Source organism: Lethenteron reissneri, chromosome 44 (genome assembly GCF_015708825.2).
Source record: "Lethenteron reissneri isolate LAM-NWPU_2019-01 chromosome 44, ASM1570882v1, whole genome shotgun sequence".
NCBI classification, from domain to species: Eukaryota; Metazoa; Chordata; class Hyperoartia; order Petromyzontiformes; family Petromyzontidae; genus Lethenteron; species Lethenteron reissneri.
In genome coordinates this window covers 4582652-4602558 of record NC_083822.1, presented here as the reverse complement: position 1 = coordinate 4602558, position 19907 = coordinate 4582652, and the positions used below count along the sequence as shown (strand labels likewise).

At 48.3% G+C, this 19907-nt stretch overlaps 1 protein-coding gene across 1 annotated transcript in view; it reads right to left on the bottom strand.

Annotated features, from left to right (window-relative positions):
- The window catches only part of LOC133353428 (voltage-dependent T-type calcium channel subunit alpha-1H-like), a 307728-nt gene that overhangs the window by 95156 nt on the left and 192665 nt on the right, over window positions 1–19907 (bottom strand). The window contains 4 exon segments of the mRNA XM_061569680.1: window positions 8012–8508; window positions 8560–8718; window positions 14861–15917; window positions 19813–19905. Coding sequence (XP_061425664.1) covers window positions 8012–8508; window positions 8560–8718; window positions 14861–15917; window positions 19813–19905 — 1806 coding nt within the window.

Below are 19907 nucleotides of genomic sequence, written 5' to 3'. Positions count from 1 at the left end.
TCATTTTTGAATCCAGGGCACACGAGTTTTTTGTTGTTGTAAATGAAGGGTTTGATATAAATAAGTTTATAAATTCTTCTTCTTCCACGCGTTTGTCCCGCTCATATAGGGGTGTCTGCTGTCCTTGCCAACCTTCTCCACGCTGCCCTGTCCTGCGCCGTCTCTCTCCGCTCCTCAGGCCACCGTGGTCCCATCGCACCACATCGCCCCATCGCACCACATCGCCCCCCCCCCCCCACCTCTGCTTCTGCCTTCCTCTTCTTGATCTCTTTCCTTACACTTGCATCACTCGCATCTTCTGACCCAAGTCACTTTCCTGCTGTCTCTCCACATGACCGAACCACACCCAGAGCCCTTTCTCTCACATCTTCTCTGTGACTTCTACCACCTTGAGTCTTCCTCTCACTTCTTCATTTCTCACCCAACGAACTCTATGGTGGAGAGGGAATTATTCTGGGATGGATGGTGGTGGGAGTCAAATTTTAGGTAGGTATACACAAGTTGGTAGTTCTGAGAAAAAGTGAAATTATAGTCGGTGGCCCTTTGAGATATCCACACGGACATTTGACCAACATGCACATGTAGGGCCCTATTGTATATCCTCTGCTGGACGATGGTCTCCCCATGCTGTGCATGTCATGGTACGAGGGTGGTGGTGGTGGGGGAGGCTTCGTTGGCCATATTTCACCACTCTGGGTCAGTGTGGGTTAGTGAAGGTGGACAGCATGGAGACGTGGACTGCATAGCACAGCGCAGCAATGGATTTTGATGCCCTGCACTCAGCGGCCCATGACGTAGCCCAGGACCCGTTGGCCAAATGCAGCAACGTTTCAGCTCGGGAATATGCCTCGCAAAGTTTCAACGCTCTCTCGCTCGCACTCTTAATGAGGTAGCACAACTTGCAAAAATGTATAAAAAATACATCCGTTGACTCGTGATGCCCATTTTCCACTTCATTGAAAGAAAAACATTTCTCCCTGTACATCAGTGCAGAAGCAATGGGGAACCAGCAGGAAGACTTTGCAACATGATTAAATTATCCCCTTGCGTTATGTCATTTTGCTTGTTTGTCCCGCCAACTGGAAAAATGTTAAGGAAATAATTAAATAGCAACAAATGCATTAACAAATGACCAACCAGAGCAACGTGCTGAATAAAGAGCGGGCATTAAATAATTATTTGATGCACAATTACTAAACATTATTGTGCAATGCGGCCGAGTCTTTATTCCTTATGGGATTGAATGTGTCTACGTATGTGTTGAACTTCTTTTGCAGCGTACATAGCCATCCGTGCTAATCGGAGGTGCGGTTTAGTGCCCAAGCCAAAAGGCAATTTGTCAATGACGTTGTGCATGGGTTCAAGTCCTGATGCTGGATAGCATCGCGGGGGGTTAATGCCCCCATATCAGGACATTAAGCCAGCACCTATGAGGACCTGGGTTCAAGCCCTGGGGCTGGGTTTATAACATAAGGTCAAAATCCATGTTGGGAAACTAAATCAGCTAGTCCCTGAGTTCAAGCCCTGAGTGTTTATACACATATTGTACATCAACTTTGATGACCTGATCTCAATGTAATATTTTGTTTCTCAAAGGGTAAATGCCCCGACGTAATAATACTCCTGCATTGAGACGTTTGGCCCTAAACCCATCCCAGTTGATGATATCATTGCCCAGGTCGACTTCGTCCTAAAGGGTTTGGGACACATTCCTGCAGACGTGGCAAGATCGGAAATCGCTGCAATCCTCGAAAATGCTAAGACACTATTAGCAACATCAGCAACGATCATCACCTTGAGCTTTCTCAACTAAAAAAGAGAGATGACTTCGTCATCCTCTCAGCCGACAAGGGCAATGCCACTGTCATCATGGACACAAGCACCAACAATAACACAATTCATGACCTACTTAATGATGGCAGATATACCAAAATCAACAGAGATCCTACCAACCGCCTGGTTACGAAAACCAACAACAACAACATCACTGATTCGACATCTTTAATCGAACCAACTTTAATCGAACCAACTAAGCGGCTTTACTTAAAACCCTTTGCTGCTAGACCGCATCGTGTGGGAACAAACCCGAGTGACTGGAGTGCTCAACCCATCACAATCAGGAGGGCATGAGTTCGCATGCCAATCCATCATCCCTCTTGGGTTGATGAAAATAAGACATTAGCCCCGACCACAGGAATGCATAATCTCTCAATGGACAGGAGCATTACCCCACGCTCGAGTATGGAAACGCTTGACCACTTCGATGTTTTTTCATCATTATTTCTCTCGCGTTTATAAAATCAGTACTACTTAGTGGGAACCTTACCTGTGTTGTTCATGGACTGGCCCCGGCCACACACACATGACATTTCCATCACTGAATTGGTACATGCTCATATCACAGCACAGAGCTATTTTAAATCTGACGTTTTGAGATTCTGTATTCATAAAAAAATTATCTCAATGGGCTCTTAACTTGCTTATGTAAACGACATTACATCAAACTTAAGCACACATTTCTAATTAATGTTGTCACGTAATTATAAGTTCACTTAAATGCATACTGGTACAGGGACATCTGCATTGAAATGCATTACTTTTATGGGTTTAGCACTTAAAAGAAAGGAGGCTTTGGTTACTGGCTTCGTGACAGATACACCCATGTCAAAGCTGGATGGTAATTATTATTATTCATAAATATTGCTCAACATTAAAATCTCAAAAAAGGGCTCTTGTCAAACCAATGCACTGGCTTTGACTGAAATCTGAGCAAACAATTTACAATTTCCGTGCTGTTGATTACGCCACGAGAGACTGCAATTTGTGACTGAATTCCCAAGCGTGAGTAAGACAAGTTGTCAGATTTTCAAGACGGGCGTCCTGCCAAATTGGCTCGCGTGCATAGCGCGAGAGGACGCAGGTTTGCGTGGGAGGTGGGGGGGGGGCTTTGGTAACGTGATCAGCTGGTTGTAAATTCAATCTGGTGATTTTTAATTGTACGGTTTTGATACTGCAGCAATGTTCGGAGTTATCGTGCGTTGATTACCACTTGCAAAAAAAAAGAACCTTTTCAGTGATGGTGAGTGTAAATCGCATGAAGCAATAAGTGTCTCCTCCGATTAAATGAGAATTTGGCAACAATCATTTAACTTGGAGGCCCCGAGCTTATGGTGGAAATTCCACATTCTTGTGGTAGGTGCCAGTTTATCCATAGGGCAGTCACTGTTGAGCTCCCACTAACAAGTGATGGTCATCTAATGTGTGTCGTTTTTGTTTTACTTGTGAAAGTGGTTAGTACAAAAACAACACATGCCAGTAAAAAGGTGTCTAAATGACAATATGTTTGTATAGAACATGGTACAGCAAGTAGGTTCTGAACAAAATACATCCATGATGACTTTCCCACGAAGTGGTACAACTTTTATCCACCCAGAGTGATGATGTGTTGGCTGTCAAAATTCAGAGCATATACTTGATCACACAGGCGTGAGGTGGTGCTCATCTCCGCTCGTGATGAAAATTTCACATTCTTATGATGAAGCCAGTATCTTTATAGGACAGCTATTGTTGACTTCCCACGAAGCGGTACCATTTTAATGACCCCAGAGGGATGATGATGATGATGATTGACCAACCTGAAACCCTACCAGCATAACACACACACGTTTGAGTCAAGTGCTCTACCTCAACCCCTGCAATATAAAATTTTAAACACGGCATTCTGGGAAATCACCAGATAACTACACCACCTGGAATGCACCCAACCTTATCCAATCTCACGAGCTACGCAGATTTGAGCCTGGACAATGCTTGAATGGAAGACCACGCGGCACAAACAGGTTGCTTATGGCTGCATGGCTGTGTTGTGTGCAGCGGGGAACAATGCAGAACAATCCATTGTTGTACTGTGCTATACACCGACATCTATACTCACCAACGTCAACAACCAGCACTGACCAACATGGTGAAGTATGGTCAAATAAGCCCTATGACCCACTCTCTAATGTATTTGATTTTTCACTACCGGAACTTATTTTAGTATTGTTTCCTTATAAAATGTTACGTACATAAATAGAGCCGCTGAAGGAATTCAAAGTCTGTATATTCCAGACAATGGGTCCAGACATTCAGATGACAGAGAACTTCTTCCCAAAAACAACTCGAATGCCAGACCACCACAGGCCGAGGCCAAATCCAAGCACGAGGACATCAGAGGCCATTGCACAGACTGGGTGGGGACTGTGGTGGCCCATCTACCACGCAGCCCAGCTCTGTTGCCCTCGCATTGCTATATGCTCGGCCCTTTTCAGGGAAGGCTCACATTGGCCACATTTTCGACAACGATGTGGCCGTCCATACAAAGTGGTCGCCCCACACGTGGCCACACGACACACTAGTGGATCTCTTCAACGCGACGGAAATGCTGTCCCCTGGTGTCTATGGTGGCGCGAGCGCATAAGAAAAGAATGGGGCCCCCCATTGGAAAACGACCACGGTAATTACCGAGAATTAACATTTATAATTCCGAATCAGCCCCGAACGGAAAAGTCAGAGAAGAATGCGAAACGTTACTCTGGAGCCATCCCTCACACTTTCTTTTATCTCTCCCGCTTCAATTTATTTTGCGTCCGAGAGATTTTCTTATTGCCAGAGGACGGAGCGAGTCAATTATGGAACGCCGGGCACACGTAACGTGTTTTAATCCTTGAATCGAGTCCAGGCGTGCAGACTCGGGCACCGCTATGAGCACACGTGGCCGCGTCTACGCCCCATTAAGGGCCGTGTCACACCATTACCTCCGCCAAGACATCATTAGCCTCCTCCACAGAGAGAACGTAGGCAGGCATACACATGTACGCACAGAGGTGTACACACAGAGTGGCATATGCACACACAATTGCAGAGACGAAGACATCCCCCACCCTATAACTTTACCAGACTGTCGGGGCAAGTGCTGTTAATGAGCACCTATTACGGCCAGCACAGCACAAGATAGGGTGAGTGGCCAAGCACCATGCCCAGCCACCTTTATCTCCCCACTGGTGATGTTTAAACACCTAGGGGAGGCCCAGGACCGGTTCAGATAATCGTCACTGGTGTTGGCCGTGAGCGGGAATCGAACTAGGGTCGCTGGGTTCACAGCGCAGCACGCTAACCACTACGCTACTGCTCCCCACACTCCCCATTCACACACACACACTGAAGCGAAACACACGCATGTACATACACACAGATGCACATAGAGACATGCTTGTGAACATACGCTTGCACGCACAAAAACACACACACGTGCACACAGGCAAGCATGCATCCACGTTTGGAGAGAAACATACATGTACACACTCGTACACCCAAACACAGAGTTCAATTTCTACTGTGGTCTGCGCAGTGGCCAAGAGTTGGCTGTACAGGAAGTGGCTTCATGAGCCATTCTGCGAAGACCTTTGAGTGCTGTCCCCTCCATTGAATTGTGTTTCGTCTGGACACTGCAGTTTTCTCCCACATGCAAGTGACTCCGTAAGGAAAGTTTGGCCAAATATCTCAACGGGGGAACTGCTGGAATAATAGTCTTGAGACTCGGTAAATAATGCCTAGAAAGATGACATTCGAATAACGTTACTTGGTGGTCTTCTACAAACCACTCCCTGCTCACCTACAAACTGTCTCTGTGAGCTTCACCATTTAAACCGAAGATTCCTAGATGTGTCATAATCTGGCTCAATGAGCCACGAGCATTATCGCTGAAAACTCATAATATCAGTTTAACACGTAGCAGGCTTTCGCGACCATTATCACCCATAATAGAGGCTTTTTTGGGTTAGATCGCGTAAATATATAAATGTGTCGTTAAACCCGATACCACCCGACACAGCCAACTAGTAAGGTTTGTCACGAAAACAGAACGTGGCCAATTCGTCACTAGTACAGCACACGGTTGTGTTGGAGAGCCAAGCCACAACATTTACAATCTGAGTACAACGTTTGGCCAGTAATTACAACTAGCTTAATCAGGCGACAGCAAGATTTGTGGAGAAGTCTTACTGTTTAGTTCCTCATATAGAGGCGTAGATGTGGTGACCACGCTTCTGCGCTCTTGAGCAAAGTGGGGGGGGGATTAATGAGTCAACGTACATTATGCATTAGGCATGCGCATTATGCGATCCCTTTGATATTGTCCTTTCTGCCTCTTGTGTTAATTAAAATAGCGGTACCAACGGTAATCCCCATTGAAGTACGGTGGCCTGTATAGGCATGCATAAAAAATGTATTATTTGATGATTTGTTTCCAAGTAGCACTAAGGCGGTAGCTATTCGAACGGTTAAATTATTTTTTATTTCTTTCAATTTTGATAGATTCTTTAATTAGTCTTGGCCTGTCGTAGCTAGTTTTGCACAGAACTTCAACATCAAAATCAATTGAGTGTCCTTGTTGGCACGCGTGTTCTGCTACTGCTGACAGTTGTATTTTGGAGTATTTAATATTTATTTGGTGTTCTTTTAGTCTCGTGCTGATCAAAGGGCTCGCATAATGCACATGCATAATGTACGTTGACTCATTAATCCCACACCCCCCTCCCCACTGTGTGCAAGAGCGCAGAAGCGTGGTCACCACATCTACGCCTCTATATGAGAAACGAAACAGTTAGACTTCTCCACAAATCTGGCTGTCGCCCGATGAAGCTAGTTGTAATTACTGGCGAAACGTCGTAGTCAGATTATAAATGTTGTGGCTTGGCTCTCCAACACACCGGTGTGCTGTATGAGTACACTACACTATACACTACTATATACTACACTATACACTACTATACACTACACTATACACTACACTACTATACACTACACTATACACTACACACTAGTGCTGTACTAGTGACGAATTGGCCACGTTCTGTTGACGTGACAACCCTTACTAGTTGGCTGTGTCGGGTGGTGGCGGGTTTAACGACACATTTAGATATTTACGCGATCTAACCCAAAAAAAATCACTCAGAATTTCGCGGGAGCTCCAGTCAATTTTAGATAAAACACACCATTGAGAAGAGAGTGCCCATAACCCTAATATTTTGGGGACTTATCTGAATAAAAGGTCATGATTATCAAGAGTGAGTCAGTGCACAAGACTATAATTTGATTGATTTACATGGCTGCTGTGGGCACTGCTTAATAAATAATCACAAAACTTACAACCTTTTTTGACTCCACCAATGAAGGAAGACCTCGTACCAAATCAGCCATGGGAGTTGTTTTATCAGACTTCACCAAGCTGGTCGGTCTGGGATTATGAAGGAGGTTATGCAGCACCAGTTCAGACATCACTTGCCACTGATGTTGGCCATGGTCAGGAATCGAACTCAGGTCGTCAGGCTCAAAGCGCAGTGTGCTAACTACTGCACCAACACTCTACCAATACTGTTGTTTTATCAGTAGCACGATGGTCAGTTTCTGAAATGTAATCGTGAAAATTTTACATTTTTATATTTATTATAAAAATGATGTCTGCTGTGCATAGTGATGCCACTACATTGCTAATGCTGTTGACTGGCGAAAGATGAAGTTCAATTCTGATTATTAATACTGTAGTGCAGCTGTTGCAATAGAGTAAAAATACTCTTCTCCGTTTGAGAAGAGACATTGAGTCGTTTACATCTGAATTAACTCAACAATGTATTAACTTGCCAAAGAGGGATTCAAAATAAGTACGGGTTAGAGGGTGCGTCCACAGGTTAGAGACACCATCGGGAAAACTGACAATTAGAGCAAGTGGGAAGTTGGAATTAGCAGAACACATCGCTAGAAGGGGATGATGGACAATTAGGTTGAGGGGATCCGCCTGAGAGTACCTCCACCACGAAGAAGGAACCAGGAAATCAACTCGTGTGAAAATCCGAAACGGATTGTTACATTGCGACACTGTGGGGGGAAGGCGATGGCTTGAATAGATCGGCCTTCGTCCATCAGTGGATGGACCGCCGTTGCCGCTACCGCCGACGACGACGAACCAACTTACCTGCTCGTGGTACTCGATGGCCATGCTGACGGTGTTGATGAGGATGGCCACCATGATGCCGCGGTTGAAGTACTTGCTGTTGACGATCCAGCTGAAGCGCTCGCTCACGGTGTGGCAGAAGCGCGCCATCCCGGCGACACACGGCCGCTCCTTCCAGCGCCGCAGCCACCCGCGCTTCCCCGTCCCGTCGCGTCCCCCGTCCTCCCCGTCGCCGTCGTCGCGTTCATCTCCGTCGCTGTCGTCGTCGCCGCCATCGTCTCCGTCGTCTCCGTCGTCGTCGTCGCAATCGCTGCCGTCGCCGGAGCCCGAGTCGGAGCAGGAGCCGGAGCCAGAGCCGGAGCCGGCTTGGCGGTCACGGCAGTGCCGCCTGCAGCGGCAGACGGAGCAGACGGCCTCCCCGGGCCCGAAGCCATCGCGGGCGCTGGAGGGGGACTCGCGCCCGGACGCGGCGGAGCCCTCCGAGACCGAGTCGCCGCCGCCGCAGCCTCCTCCGCCTCCTCCGCCTCCTCCGCCTCCTCCGCCTCCTCCGCCTCCTCCGCCTCCTCCGCCTCCTCCTCCTCCTCGCCTGCACGACGACGGCTCGTCCTGTCCCGCGGCGCACAGGGCGCACCCTTCGCCTGCCGCGGCCGGCAGGAGGTCGGGTTGCGGGACGCCCAGGGGGACGCTGGGGAACGCCGGGCAGCGGCACAGCAGCTCGCTCGTGCCCGCTGTCGGGAGGGCGGACACACACGGCGGCATGGCTTGACGCGGCGCCGCCTGGATTCGTGTCGCGTACGAACGTTGTCACTCTGGGCCGAGTCGTGCCCCGATCGGGTTTTCAGATGTGATAACGATACGTCCCATTCGCTCAAATATATTATACTGGTATCCAGCGGTGGGCTTCTGCCGTTTTTTTCTCAGTTTGAGCGTCACATTCCACAAGGGTTGAATTACTTGGTTCGCTGGTGATGGGAAGTGTGTGTTTGTTAATTGCTAATAGGGGACTTAAGTGATTTAGAATGCTCGGTTGATCCTGGCTTCCATAAGTGACCCAAACAAGCTTTGCGTCGTAATTTCTCGCGTCCCAAATATGAAAATTGTCAGTTTTCCGGTGTTTTTTTTTTTTACTCACAAGCCTGGACTCGCGCACGTTTTTGCATTATTTCACCTTGGCATCCCCTCGAGAACGTTCCGGTAGTTCGCACCAGTCGTGCGTTCGGGCACGCTCGGCGCACTCTCCTATGCCCCCCTCCTCCCCTTGTGGAATTGCCACAGCCCAAAACGTTTGCTCATTACAACGCGACGCCGTTCAGTTCCAGGTCGGTTTCATTATTAATGATGCCAATAATAAAGAACTGTCAGCACCGTGTGCGAGTGTCCGGTGCGAACTGCTGACTGCGTAGATTCCTGGAGAGAGAGAGAGAGAGTGGAGGTCTTCATTTCGCTCAAGGCAGGAATCTAAATCACCGCGCGATGTTTCCCACTCAACGTAAAAGAAAAAAAAATCCCTCATCGAAGCCCTTGTTTTAATTACGCGGGCACAGCCTCAATGATGTTATGCCATCCCAGCAATATAAAGGAACACGGGCTTTTAAATAATGAGGAGATTTTGAAAAATGCTCCCTTTGTAACAATCCATCAAGTAGTCACGTGGGCTTATTAAAAAATATATTTTAGTTTCCCCAAGGAGAATCGTTACCAGAGGTGATCGAAAGTTGCCGTCCTAACCGAGAGAGCAAGGAGCGACCTTGATGAAGTGGTATTCCTCTACACAGTTCCCTCTTTAAGTGCAATGCACTCGCTCCGTGAGCCTTGATGTCTCAACGTTTTAATCACCACCCGGAACAGACAGTCTCCCTCGTCAAACCACTCCCAACCGCGGCGACGTGCGGAAGGAATTGGAAGCCACGTCTGGTGAGTGTGGGTTGTCTTCAGATTTCAATGGACGTTGTCTCAAACATTTATCAAGATTTTTCTGCATGGAGGATTTATTAGAAGTACCCAATATCTGTTCATGAGCAAACCAGATGGTTTCACGCAAAATGTTAACAATGACGATGATAATTCGATACCATTCAATGTGAATTCAATCTTTGCTGTCACGCCATTCCCTCTATGTCAGGCCAGCCACGCAGTTTTTAATCGCCCCCTGACACAAAAAATCAAGAACATTGTCTCTCATTGCCAAAACAAGCCCTGGGGAGTTTTCATCTCCATTCGCAGCCATAACGTTGGAGGGGTGGAATATTCCACATTCGCATGGGAAGAGCCAGGATCCCATTTAAATGGCCACTAGATTTATCTGAAGCTCCTTCTGAATGTATTTTTATATTGTACTTATGAACTTCGCTGAAATATAAATCAAGAGGTTATCGAGGCTCATGATGTTCATGCCGTCACACCTCCATTATTTCTTCCTGCTTTCTGCAGGAGCCATATTAATATATTTATGCGGGCTACCACAATGAAATATAGAATAATAGGGTGTAAGAGAGTGCATTTTTCATGCCGTGCTCTGAAATATGTTTGGGAGACTTTTGCTCATGCCCGTGTTACCTACACAGGGCCGGGACTGCTTTGATTGTGCGTTCAATTCCGGCCAGCCTCCAGAGAATAAATCAGCTTCTCAAGAAGAAAGATGGCCATGAGAATCTAGTGGGATGAACATTTGAATGTTATCCCTAACAACGTGTATTGCGGTTTCTCCAAGTATTCTGCTTTCCTCGTGCTTGACTAGGAATTGATCAAACTGTCCCAAAGCAGTACCCCCCTGAAGAATAGTCCTGAGACTCCGAGACTATTCTGGGTAAATAAGCCCATTACTAAATTATAAAAGTTATTTTAAGAGACTCAGCCAGCTCACCAATAACTGCACACAAACTAAGTTGTCACGTGAGTATTGATCCTCTCAGGCAAAATGTTGAGTGTTGCTAATCTCCATTGGCGTTCCTGAATCACGTTTCAATGGTTGAGGAGCAGTTCGTCTACATAACCAAGCACTTTTCGAATTTCCCAAAAAAGGTGCTCGTTTTGATCATCCCCATGAAGATGGATGGGCTGTGCCGAATGGCAACCGTTTATGCTGGATGCAATTACCAGCGAAACGTCGTACTCAAATGGTAAATGTTGTGGTTTCACGCTTCAACACACCGGTGGGCTAAAGCAGTGAACTATTTGTCTTTTGTCAACGTGACACTTTTTTACTGATTGGCCGTGTCGGGTGGTGGAGGGTTACGACACATTTATAAATAACGCGATCTAAACCCAAAAACGTTGATTATGAATAATATTGGTCGCGAAAGCCTACAAGTTAAACCGTTTATTTTAATTCGCGTTCTCTGCCACAGCAGCACTTGGCTGCGTGAAGCGGAATACTGCAGAACAGCTTCTGAGATCACTGCAAATTAGGTGCAGAGCCCACATGTTTATTTCGGTTCTTTTTGTATCGTCATCTGTACCGTAACCACAATAAAGTTGTTTTGGGTTAGATCGCGCAAATATAAATGTGTCGTTAAACCCGCCACCACCCGACATGGATAATTAGCAAGGTTGGTCATGTAAACAAAACCTGCCAACTAGTTACTAGTTCAGCACTAACCGGTGTATTTGAGAGTAAACCCGCAACAACATTTACAATGCGAGTACGACGTTTCGCTGTGCTCCGACCTCCGAGCCATCGGGGCCACCATTTGAGTGTCAGATTCGATGTCAATCGATCAATCTGCAACAGTGGTCATCCTATGGATGCACTGGCCATTGCCATAGGACTGTGGAATTTGCACCAGCGACTCATGGCTGACAACAGAGATGTGTGCCACCCCATGCTTGTTTGAGCAGCAAGCAGGCACTTTGGTCTTGATTTTGAGTCATATCAGATCTGTGCCGATTTTTTTGTACAATGTTGACTGGACTCAATAAAACTCACTGCTCGGGCAAACCCAGCGCTTTACAACAAGACCCAGAAATCGAACTCAGGTCCTCAGAGTGCTGGCCCAGTGCTTTGGTTGCATTTGTTAGTCCACTGCGGCAAGGAGGTAATGTTCCTAATCACCATTAAAGAAATAAAATACACTTAGACGTATTTTACAATTATAATAAAAAAACAGAACTGCTACATAAAAGCCGCGTGCGGAGCAATCAAATTCAGCACCGGAAGATGTCAGCAATTTCAATTAATTTTTGATCCTTTTGGGACCTACTTTAACGGCGAACATACATCATTGAAGCACAATGGCAAAGGTAAGCAGTGAATTTCGTGGCATTCTTTTATTAGCCACATTAATTGCAGGTAAAGTGCATTAGTTTACTGGCCTCAGCTCAGCGCACAAACAGCACTGGTGGCTGTCAGCCAGGACGTCGTGAATTTCTGAAATGAAAGTTCGCTGGAAGTTGTTTCGCTATAATTAATACAGTGCACAAGCTAAATAATACATGTTTACTGCCATACCTCGACCATCGTTGTACCTCGTGTATACAATTCGTAAACCTAACTGTAGCATTCACAATCAATTTGCATAAGGGGTAGTCCATTTCTTTTTCACCCGCAATTCAATGAACGGGAGCATTCGAATCGATTGTAATCAATGATTCTCTGCATTGTTACATGCCTGGTGATTAACCAATCCCCACGTGGATTTAGTTCCTTATTACGTTTGTTTATCCAGGAGAGCCTGAGTCTTCACCCTTTTTACAGAGGATCCTCCCAATTTTCATAGTAGGTGGGGGGGGGGGGATGCTGCTCGGTGCAATGCCAATTAGGTAATACGCAGGTAAATATTCAGCACCGCAATAAATGACCGATGCAAATGATATAAATAAATCATGTCTAATGGGAGTAAGCCAGAAAACCCAGAGGAAAGACATGCAGAAAATGGGCAGAATGTACAAAATCAACACAGGAAGGCTGGTTCGGAATCGAACCCAGACACTTATTGCTGCGAGGCACAAGTATTAGCACGGCGCCACTCTGCCGCCCTTTGCCAAAGCAGATTTGAAACAGAAATAAAAACGATGCGAGTAAATATCTGTACACTCCACGTAGTTTGCGGCTCCACGTTTGAGATCGCAGTCACACGCGAGACTGGGTCCAGTTAAGTTCGAACATTTGATGATTATCAGACCGCCGCGATGACGAATCCGGCAAATGGCACAATTACACAAAGACACGCTGCAGACACGCGGCCAAAATCTCACTCTCGCTTAATAGGGCGGCCAGTTCTTGCCGATCCCGCGGCACAGAAAAAAACACACAGCACTCTCAATCTATAATGCACCCTCCAACCACCCACTGGTGCATGACACTTGATTGCTGCATTGATTGAAAGGGCCGGGCTAAAATTGGATGCACCTCCAGCCAAACCTCATATAAATAAAACAGCGAGTCGAGCAAGCCAGTCTGTTAAGTGAGGGGCGCCCATTGAAATTTAATGCACGGTTGCATTAAAGTTGGATTTTTACAATTTCACGGCATGCTTTCAACTAATGTGGCTTTGCATATTAAAATTGTTAATTGCATATAAAAGATGATAAAAAATATCATTGAGTGTGGGTGGGTGTGTGTACATTCCATCCTGAATTTCAAGACGGCTACATTGTGTGAGGATATCGCAGATCCTTCAAAGATCTGGACACAGTCCCATCAGTGAACTCCTACAGCAGGCGGGGCTGTGTCGGCTGGGGCATTGTAGCCTGCATGCCCAGCCACCGCGTGCCCAAGCAGTGTCTGTTTGGCCAGACAGAGGGGGCTAAACGGGCACAGCATGGGCTACAGAAGAAACGGGCTGAGTTTGTGAACTTTCCACAACCACTGGTACCAGCAGCAGCAAGATCGGCCTCTGTGGAGGAAGTTCATGAAGGACGTTGTTACTGGGCAGTCGGAGGCATTTGCCCTCCAGCAACAACGGAGGGCAGAGGTGCGACGCTCACAACAATGAGCAGAGCGCCAGGCAGATAAAATGCAGCAAGTTGTCACAGTGGGTAGGAATCATCTGGAGAACGACTTGTGAAATTTAACGAGCCAAAATTGTTCAAAATTCATCTTCTTGGTTTCCCTTCTACGTGACTTTACCGAAAGAACCAAGAAGATGAATCCCTGCAGTCACGAAAGCTTTACATCGAAATTGTTCAAAATTGGTAACAACACAGTAATAACAATGGTTTAAATGATATGAAATATAATTAACTACGATAAAAATGTAACTTCAAAAAATACAGAGAAAACTAGAAGGTAAGAAAGGTGTAACAGACAACAATTAGAAGTTAAACCCAAGAGTAAATATATAACAACAAAATAAATAACACGACAACAACACAAACAAGAGGGAGACAATGGGAAAAGAACAAGAGAAGGAGGAACATGGACATAACAAATATAAGGAAGCAATATCAGCAACTAAAACAGAACGAACAAAAACGACCAGAGTGCAGAAACAAGCGATGGTGGACCACAATAACGAGATGCAATAAAAACCAGGCATGAAAAAAGAAACGATGAAAAACAGGGAACAAAAAGAGACAGACAAAACAACAACAAAAAGATAAATAACCACGAGAAACATTGTGATGAGAGATGATGAAAAATGATGGGGTGGGGAGGGGGGAATGTCCCGTGCCATACGCTGCGTGAAACTCGCTCTCAGCACCACTGAGCATCACACTGAGCGGTGGCTAAATCACCACGCGGTTGCCCCACCCCCCTTTGCCCCAGCCTAACCCCGATTGGCTACCGGTTCACCCAACGTTTACTCGAACCTCCTCAAGACTTTTAAAAACTTTCGAACGAAGCGGGAGAGTCCAACTAGCACCTCCCGCGACGACCCAATCTACGCCGTGTGGGACCGAGTGGTGCTCCCTGGTCGAGCCGCACCGTACCGTAAGCGGCGAAGATGTGGTGCTGCTTGGCGAAGGCGTCCGTGGGGCTCGAGCTGTGTGCCCGCGACTCTCCCCGGCGCGGCCCTCGCGTCTTCCACGTCTTGTTCCCTTTGTCCGGCGCCACCACCACCGCCGACGGCACGATGGTCGGGTAGTTCATCTCGTGCGGCGGCCGAGGCGGCGGGGGCCGTTGGGACACGGCCGACGCGACCACGGCGGAGGCCGCCGCCGCCGCCGTCGCCGCCGTGGCCTCCGAGGTGAGCGGCGAACCCCGGAAGGGCAGCGGGCGTCCCGCCAGCAGGTGGCAGTCGGCGTGGTAGACGCTGTGCACGGACGCCAAGCCCGGCGTGCGTCGCGCACCAAAGTTACCGGACGGCGACGAAAGCGGCGGCGGTGGCAGCGGCGGCACCGGCGCCGGCGGCGACGACACCACCACGACGGCCGTCCGAACGTCCGCCGGCAACACGTCGCGCTCGTTGGGACCGCCGCCGCCGCCGCCACCGCCGCCACGGGGACGGCACATGCACCGCGCGAGCGCCGGCCGGTGCCCGCCACCGCCACCGCCGCCTCCCCCGTTGACGTGGTAGTGGTGGTGATGGTGGTGGTGATGGTGCACGAGGTGGTGGTGGTGCACCGACCTCCAGGACTTGCGCCTCTTGCGGCTGCCCTTCTTCCCCTTGCGGCGGCGTCTCGGGCGCGTGCCCTGCTTGCTGCCGTTCTGGTCGCGCCGCGGACGCCCGCCGGCGGCCGCGGCCGCCGCCGCCGCCGCGGCCGCTGCGGCGGCGGCGGCGTTGGGGTTGATGCGCCGCTGCAGGGCCACGTGAGCGTCGACGAAGGCTCGCGAGGAGCGGCGCCACACCTTGCGCAGCAAGTGCCCCAGGTAGCGCACGAGCTCCTCGTAGCAGCTGCCCGGCTCGCGGAAGCTGGCGAGGGAGCTGTCGCTGCCGTGCATGCGCGCGCGCTGCTCCTCCATCAGCTGGTTCTCGCGCTGTTTCGTCTCGGAGAACTGCGTCGCGATGACCACGAGGCACAGGTTGATCATGAAGAAGGAGCCGATCTGCGGTGCCCGGGACGAAGGGGGAAGAAAGAGGATGGGGGACACCACAGGAGGGGAAAGACGGATGGGGGTAATGTTAAATAAGAACGAAGTTTGAGGGGCAAGGATTCGAGAAGAGAGAAGCAATTGCAAAGCAAATAGAGAAGACTTTACGTATTCAAAAAAGTAGCGTGCCAACGTAAACAATGAATGGATTGCAAAAAAAAGTAAATATCAAATTCGTAAGTCAAATCGAAGTAACAATTTATAATTTAAGTCAGACTTCCCCCCCGCCCCCCAATGAATGGGAAACAATCTCATCTTGGCTTGTTGAGTGGTGGACACTTCCACTGAAGCGCGATAAATCGGGCATACCTTAGCTTGGCTCTGAATATTGACTTGTGTACACGACACCGCGTTAGTAAATAAGCATCTTTCACATTCATTGTGATTGGCATTCTTATTTTTATTCATGACAGTTATGCAAGCATGGTTGCATGACCAGCAACGGCATTGTGGTTGGACTCGAAATTACTGTTCACATGACATCACATTCCAGCACCGTCTTGGTGCTGACAGGGGAGTGAATGGTGTCAACATATTTGTGCTAATTGCAGTAACATCTCCAATTGAGTATTTTATTTACAAATTGCACATGGCATCAGCTTCGCATGCATATCAATCTGAGAAAAAGTCTCGCTTTCATCTTATTCCGAGGTTAGAGTAAAATGCCTTCTGCTTACATGGCATATGTAGGTACAGTGAAACATATAATGCCTATATAATGAACACACATAAAGTCCATATTAAATGCATAGTGAACTGTGTGGAAGCCCATTTTTCAAACACGTCAAATAAATTGCATATTTTCTCCGTCCTCATGTTTTCCCGCAAGAATGTGTTCAAGCAGGCAAACTCTGGTCCAGTTTCAAGATTGATGGTGCGCTCGGTGTAGTATGCTTCTTCTAACAGCTGCTAAAGGAGGGTTTGTTCGATGTTACAGCCTCTGAAAAACCGTGGGGATCAATTGGGTGCCAAAAAGAGCAAAATGTACGCTTTCATCGCACATTTATACCATTAAATATGACCTCTGACATATGCATTATCCGTTACCTTACACCACGACGCGTAATGAGTTTCGTATTATGTCCCCACGTCAAACGGCTCGTTGGTTATCTTCTTGTAGGAGAATTTAAAAAATAAATGAGAAGGCTCAAACGCCAAATGGTTATAATTGACAAGGAAGACGAATGACACGGGTAACCGACGTGAAATATCGGTAGCGGCAAACATTTCCCTCAGGATACGCAACACTCGGCCACTTTAGGAACATCTCGCTCATTATAATGTCCACGGCAATAATCATAATAATAAAACAAAATAAGCAGGGGGAGACTTTTGCAAGGGCGTTTAAACGATGAGTATAATTGACCCCCCCGTGATATTTTAGTGAATCACGCCAGGGTTGGCAACCCTTGCCCTCGATTGAAAGAGCAGCCATGCAATATTCATGAGTGATTATAAAAATAATAAAATATGTACGGGTCTTTGTCAAATCCATCGCAGGATGACCCCCCCCCCCGCCCCGTTGGCCCTCGCCCCCCACACTTTATAAGTTCATGGGGGGGGGGGTGATGTTTCATCATACTTCACCAAACTTGTCAGTGTGGGTTAGGGAAAGGGAAGATTGGGGGGGGGGCAGGTATGACCACTGATGTTAGCCGTGGTCTGGAGATGAATGAAGGTCCCCGGGTTCATAGTGCAGTGCGCTAACCACTGTACAGCTGCTTCACTATTAATATGAATTAATATTAATATTCCATAATTAATATTAACGTGCATTAAGGTCCACAAATAGACGTGTTTTTTGGCTTCATGCCTCCGAATGCACGATGATTTATGGTGCCTCTAATGGGAATCTCTTTTCACTAACCTGGATGCAGATGCGAGTTGAGTTTTCATCTAAATCATAACAATCCCAAGGGAAGTTAGGTGTGTGCTATTGTGGTCTAATCGAAGCACGCTAACATCACTTACACCGATAATTATCTATGAGGCTAAGAGGGGGACGCTTTATCTTGGTGGTTAATAACATGGCAAGGGGTGGAACAGCGACACAGTGGGTAGGAAGTTCCATTAGAGACACCATACAGAATTGCGCAATGAGGCGTCAAGCCACCATCGTGATTTATTTAGTGGGCATTAATAGACTATTAATGTTAAATTATGAATGTAAAAATTACTTGACTAGAATTAATGGAGTGGTCCCAACGTGGAAACGTGCAGTGCACACCGCGCTCCGAATCCAACGATCTGAATTCAAACCGTGGCCTTGGCGTAACAAAGCGTGGCAGTGCCACCTGGTCTGGCCGTGGCCACCCGCACGTTCACCAAACCGGACGGACCCCGGCATGGCGAAGTATGTTCAAACAAGCCTCGCCACCAACAGGGCGTGGGGAGGCTTTCGTCGGCAGTGGCCTGTCCATTCGTTTGTCGAGCAATGTTCATTTACACGGCGGTTTTACTGGTAGGAACCTCCTGGTTACACCAGCCTACAGGGGATTATTGTGTCCGTCTGTCCATCGTGCAGAGAGGGGCTGTGTGGGGAGGGAGGGGCTGGGTGGGGAGGGGAGGGTGGGGAGGGTGGGGAGGGGTTGGGTGGGGAGGGGAGGGTGGGGAGGGTGGGGAGGGGCTGTGTGGGGAGGGAGGGGCTGGGTGGGGAGGGGAGGGTGGGGAGGGTGGGGAGGGGCTGGGTGGGGAGGGTGGCGCTGGGTGGGGGGTGGGGCTGGGTGGAGAGGGCTGGGTGGGGAGGGGCTGGTCACCCCATGGTCCCCTTATAAAACTCAACGTTTAACCTACTCACGCCGGCTTGTGCCCGCCCTCACAGTCGGGCATATTTGCGGAATACACCACGCCGCCGTTGACCCTGGCCATTGACCGAGCAACCCAACGTTCCTACCAGCTCCCTCCGCAGGAATGTGTTCTTGTGACGTGCTCGTCAAGCGTAGTTTGTTAGGCTCCATCCAGGCGGACCCTGGCTCGAGTCCCGAATGGCCGACTCATTTCCAACGTGGGCCTTCTTCTTCGACGCGAGGTTATGGCACTGCATACGTGCAGCCCTTGTCGATCTACCGCTGGACGAGGGACTCTCCCTCACGCCAGCGTGGGTTGTGGGGAATGTCGACCACACTTCGCCACGCTGGTAAATGCGAAGTGGCGAAGGTGCGAGTGCGTATGCTGGGCAGCCAACCGTGCATTATTGGAGGTGCGGGGGAAAGGACAACAAACTGAACACAAAAATCAGTTCAAGGTGCGGAGCATAGACGTGGGGCAAACAGAGTTCCAGTACATGTAATTTATATTTTGCACGAATCCTCTTCCGCACACACCACTTCGCTCCACATAGCCAATGACAACCTGTGTGTGTGCGGTGATCACCCATTCAGGGAATATCCAGGCTCAGAATCCTGCTTAGCTTTTGAAATCTGACGAGATTAGGCACAATACGATGGGCGATGTGGTCCAGCGGTTATGAACATCGGTGATTACTTTGCGGTTATCAACATCAGCGCTGGACTGTATCGGGACGCACATAGAACAAAGCCTGACATCTTATCGGGCACTTCCTGATGAAATAAATAACTGCATTCTATCTTTGAATCTCTCTAGCTCTGGGAGACAAAGGTGAGCCATACTTGCAAGACACTGATCACATGACCTCCTCCATCCCCCCATCGCATTTGTGCCACCACTATCCCCTCAGGTGATTGTTAACAGTACTGGACCTGCCCCTCGGGGATTCCTCTGAGGGGGCGAATACATTCCGTCGATTTTGCACGGCTAGAAAGAGTAGGGGCAGCTCAGGGCGTGGGGGGGGGGGTGTATGGCATCTTCGTTGGCAAGCGGCGTCACTTACGATGATGAGCAGAATGAAGTAGATGAAGTTGTAGAAGGAGTGGGCGTCCATCACGTAATACATGATATCCACCCATCCCTCCAGCGTGATGACCT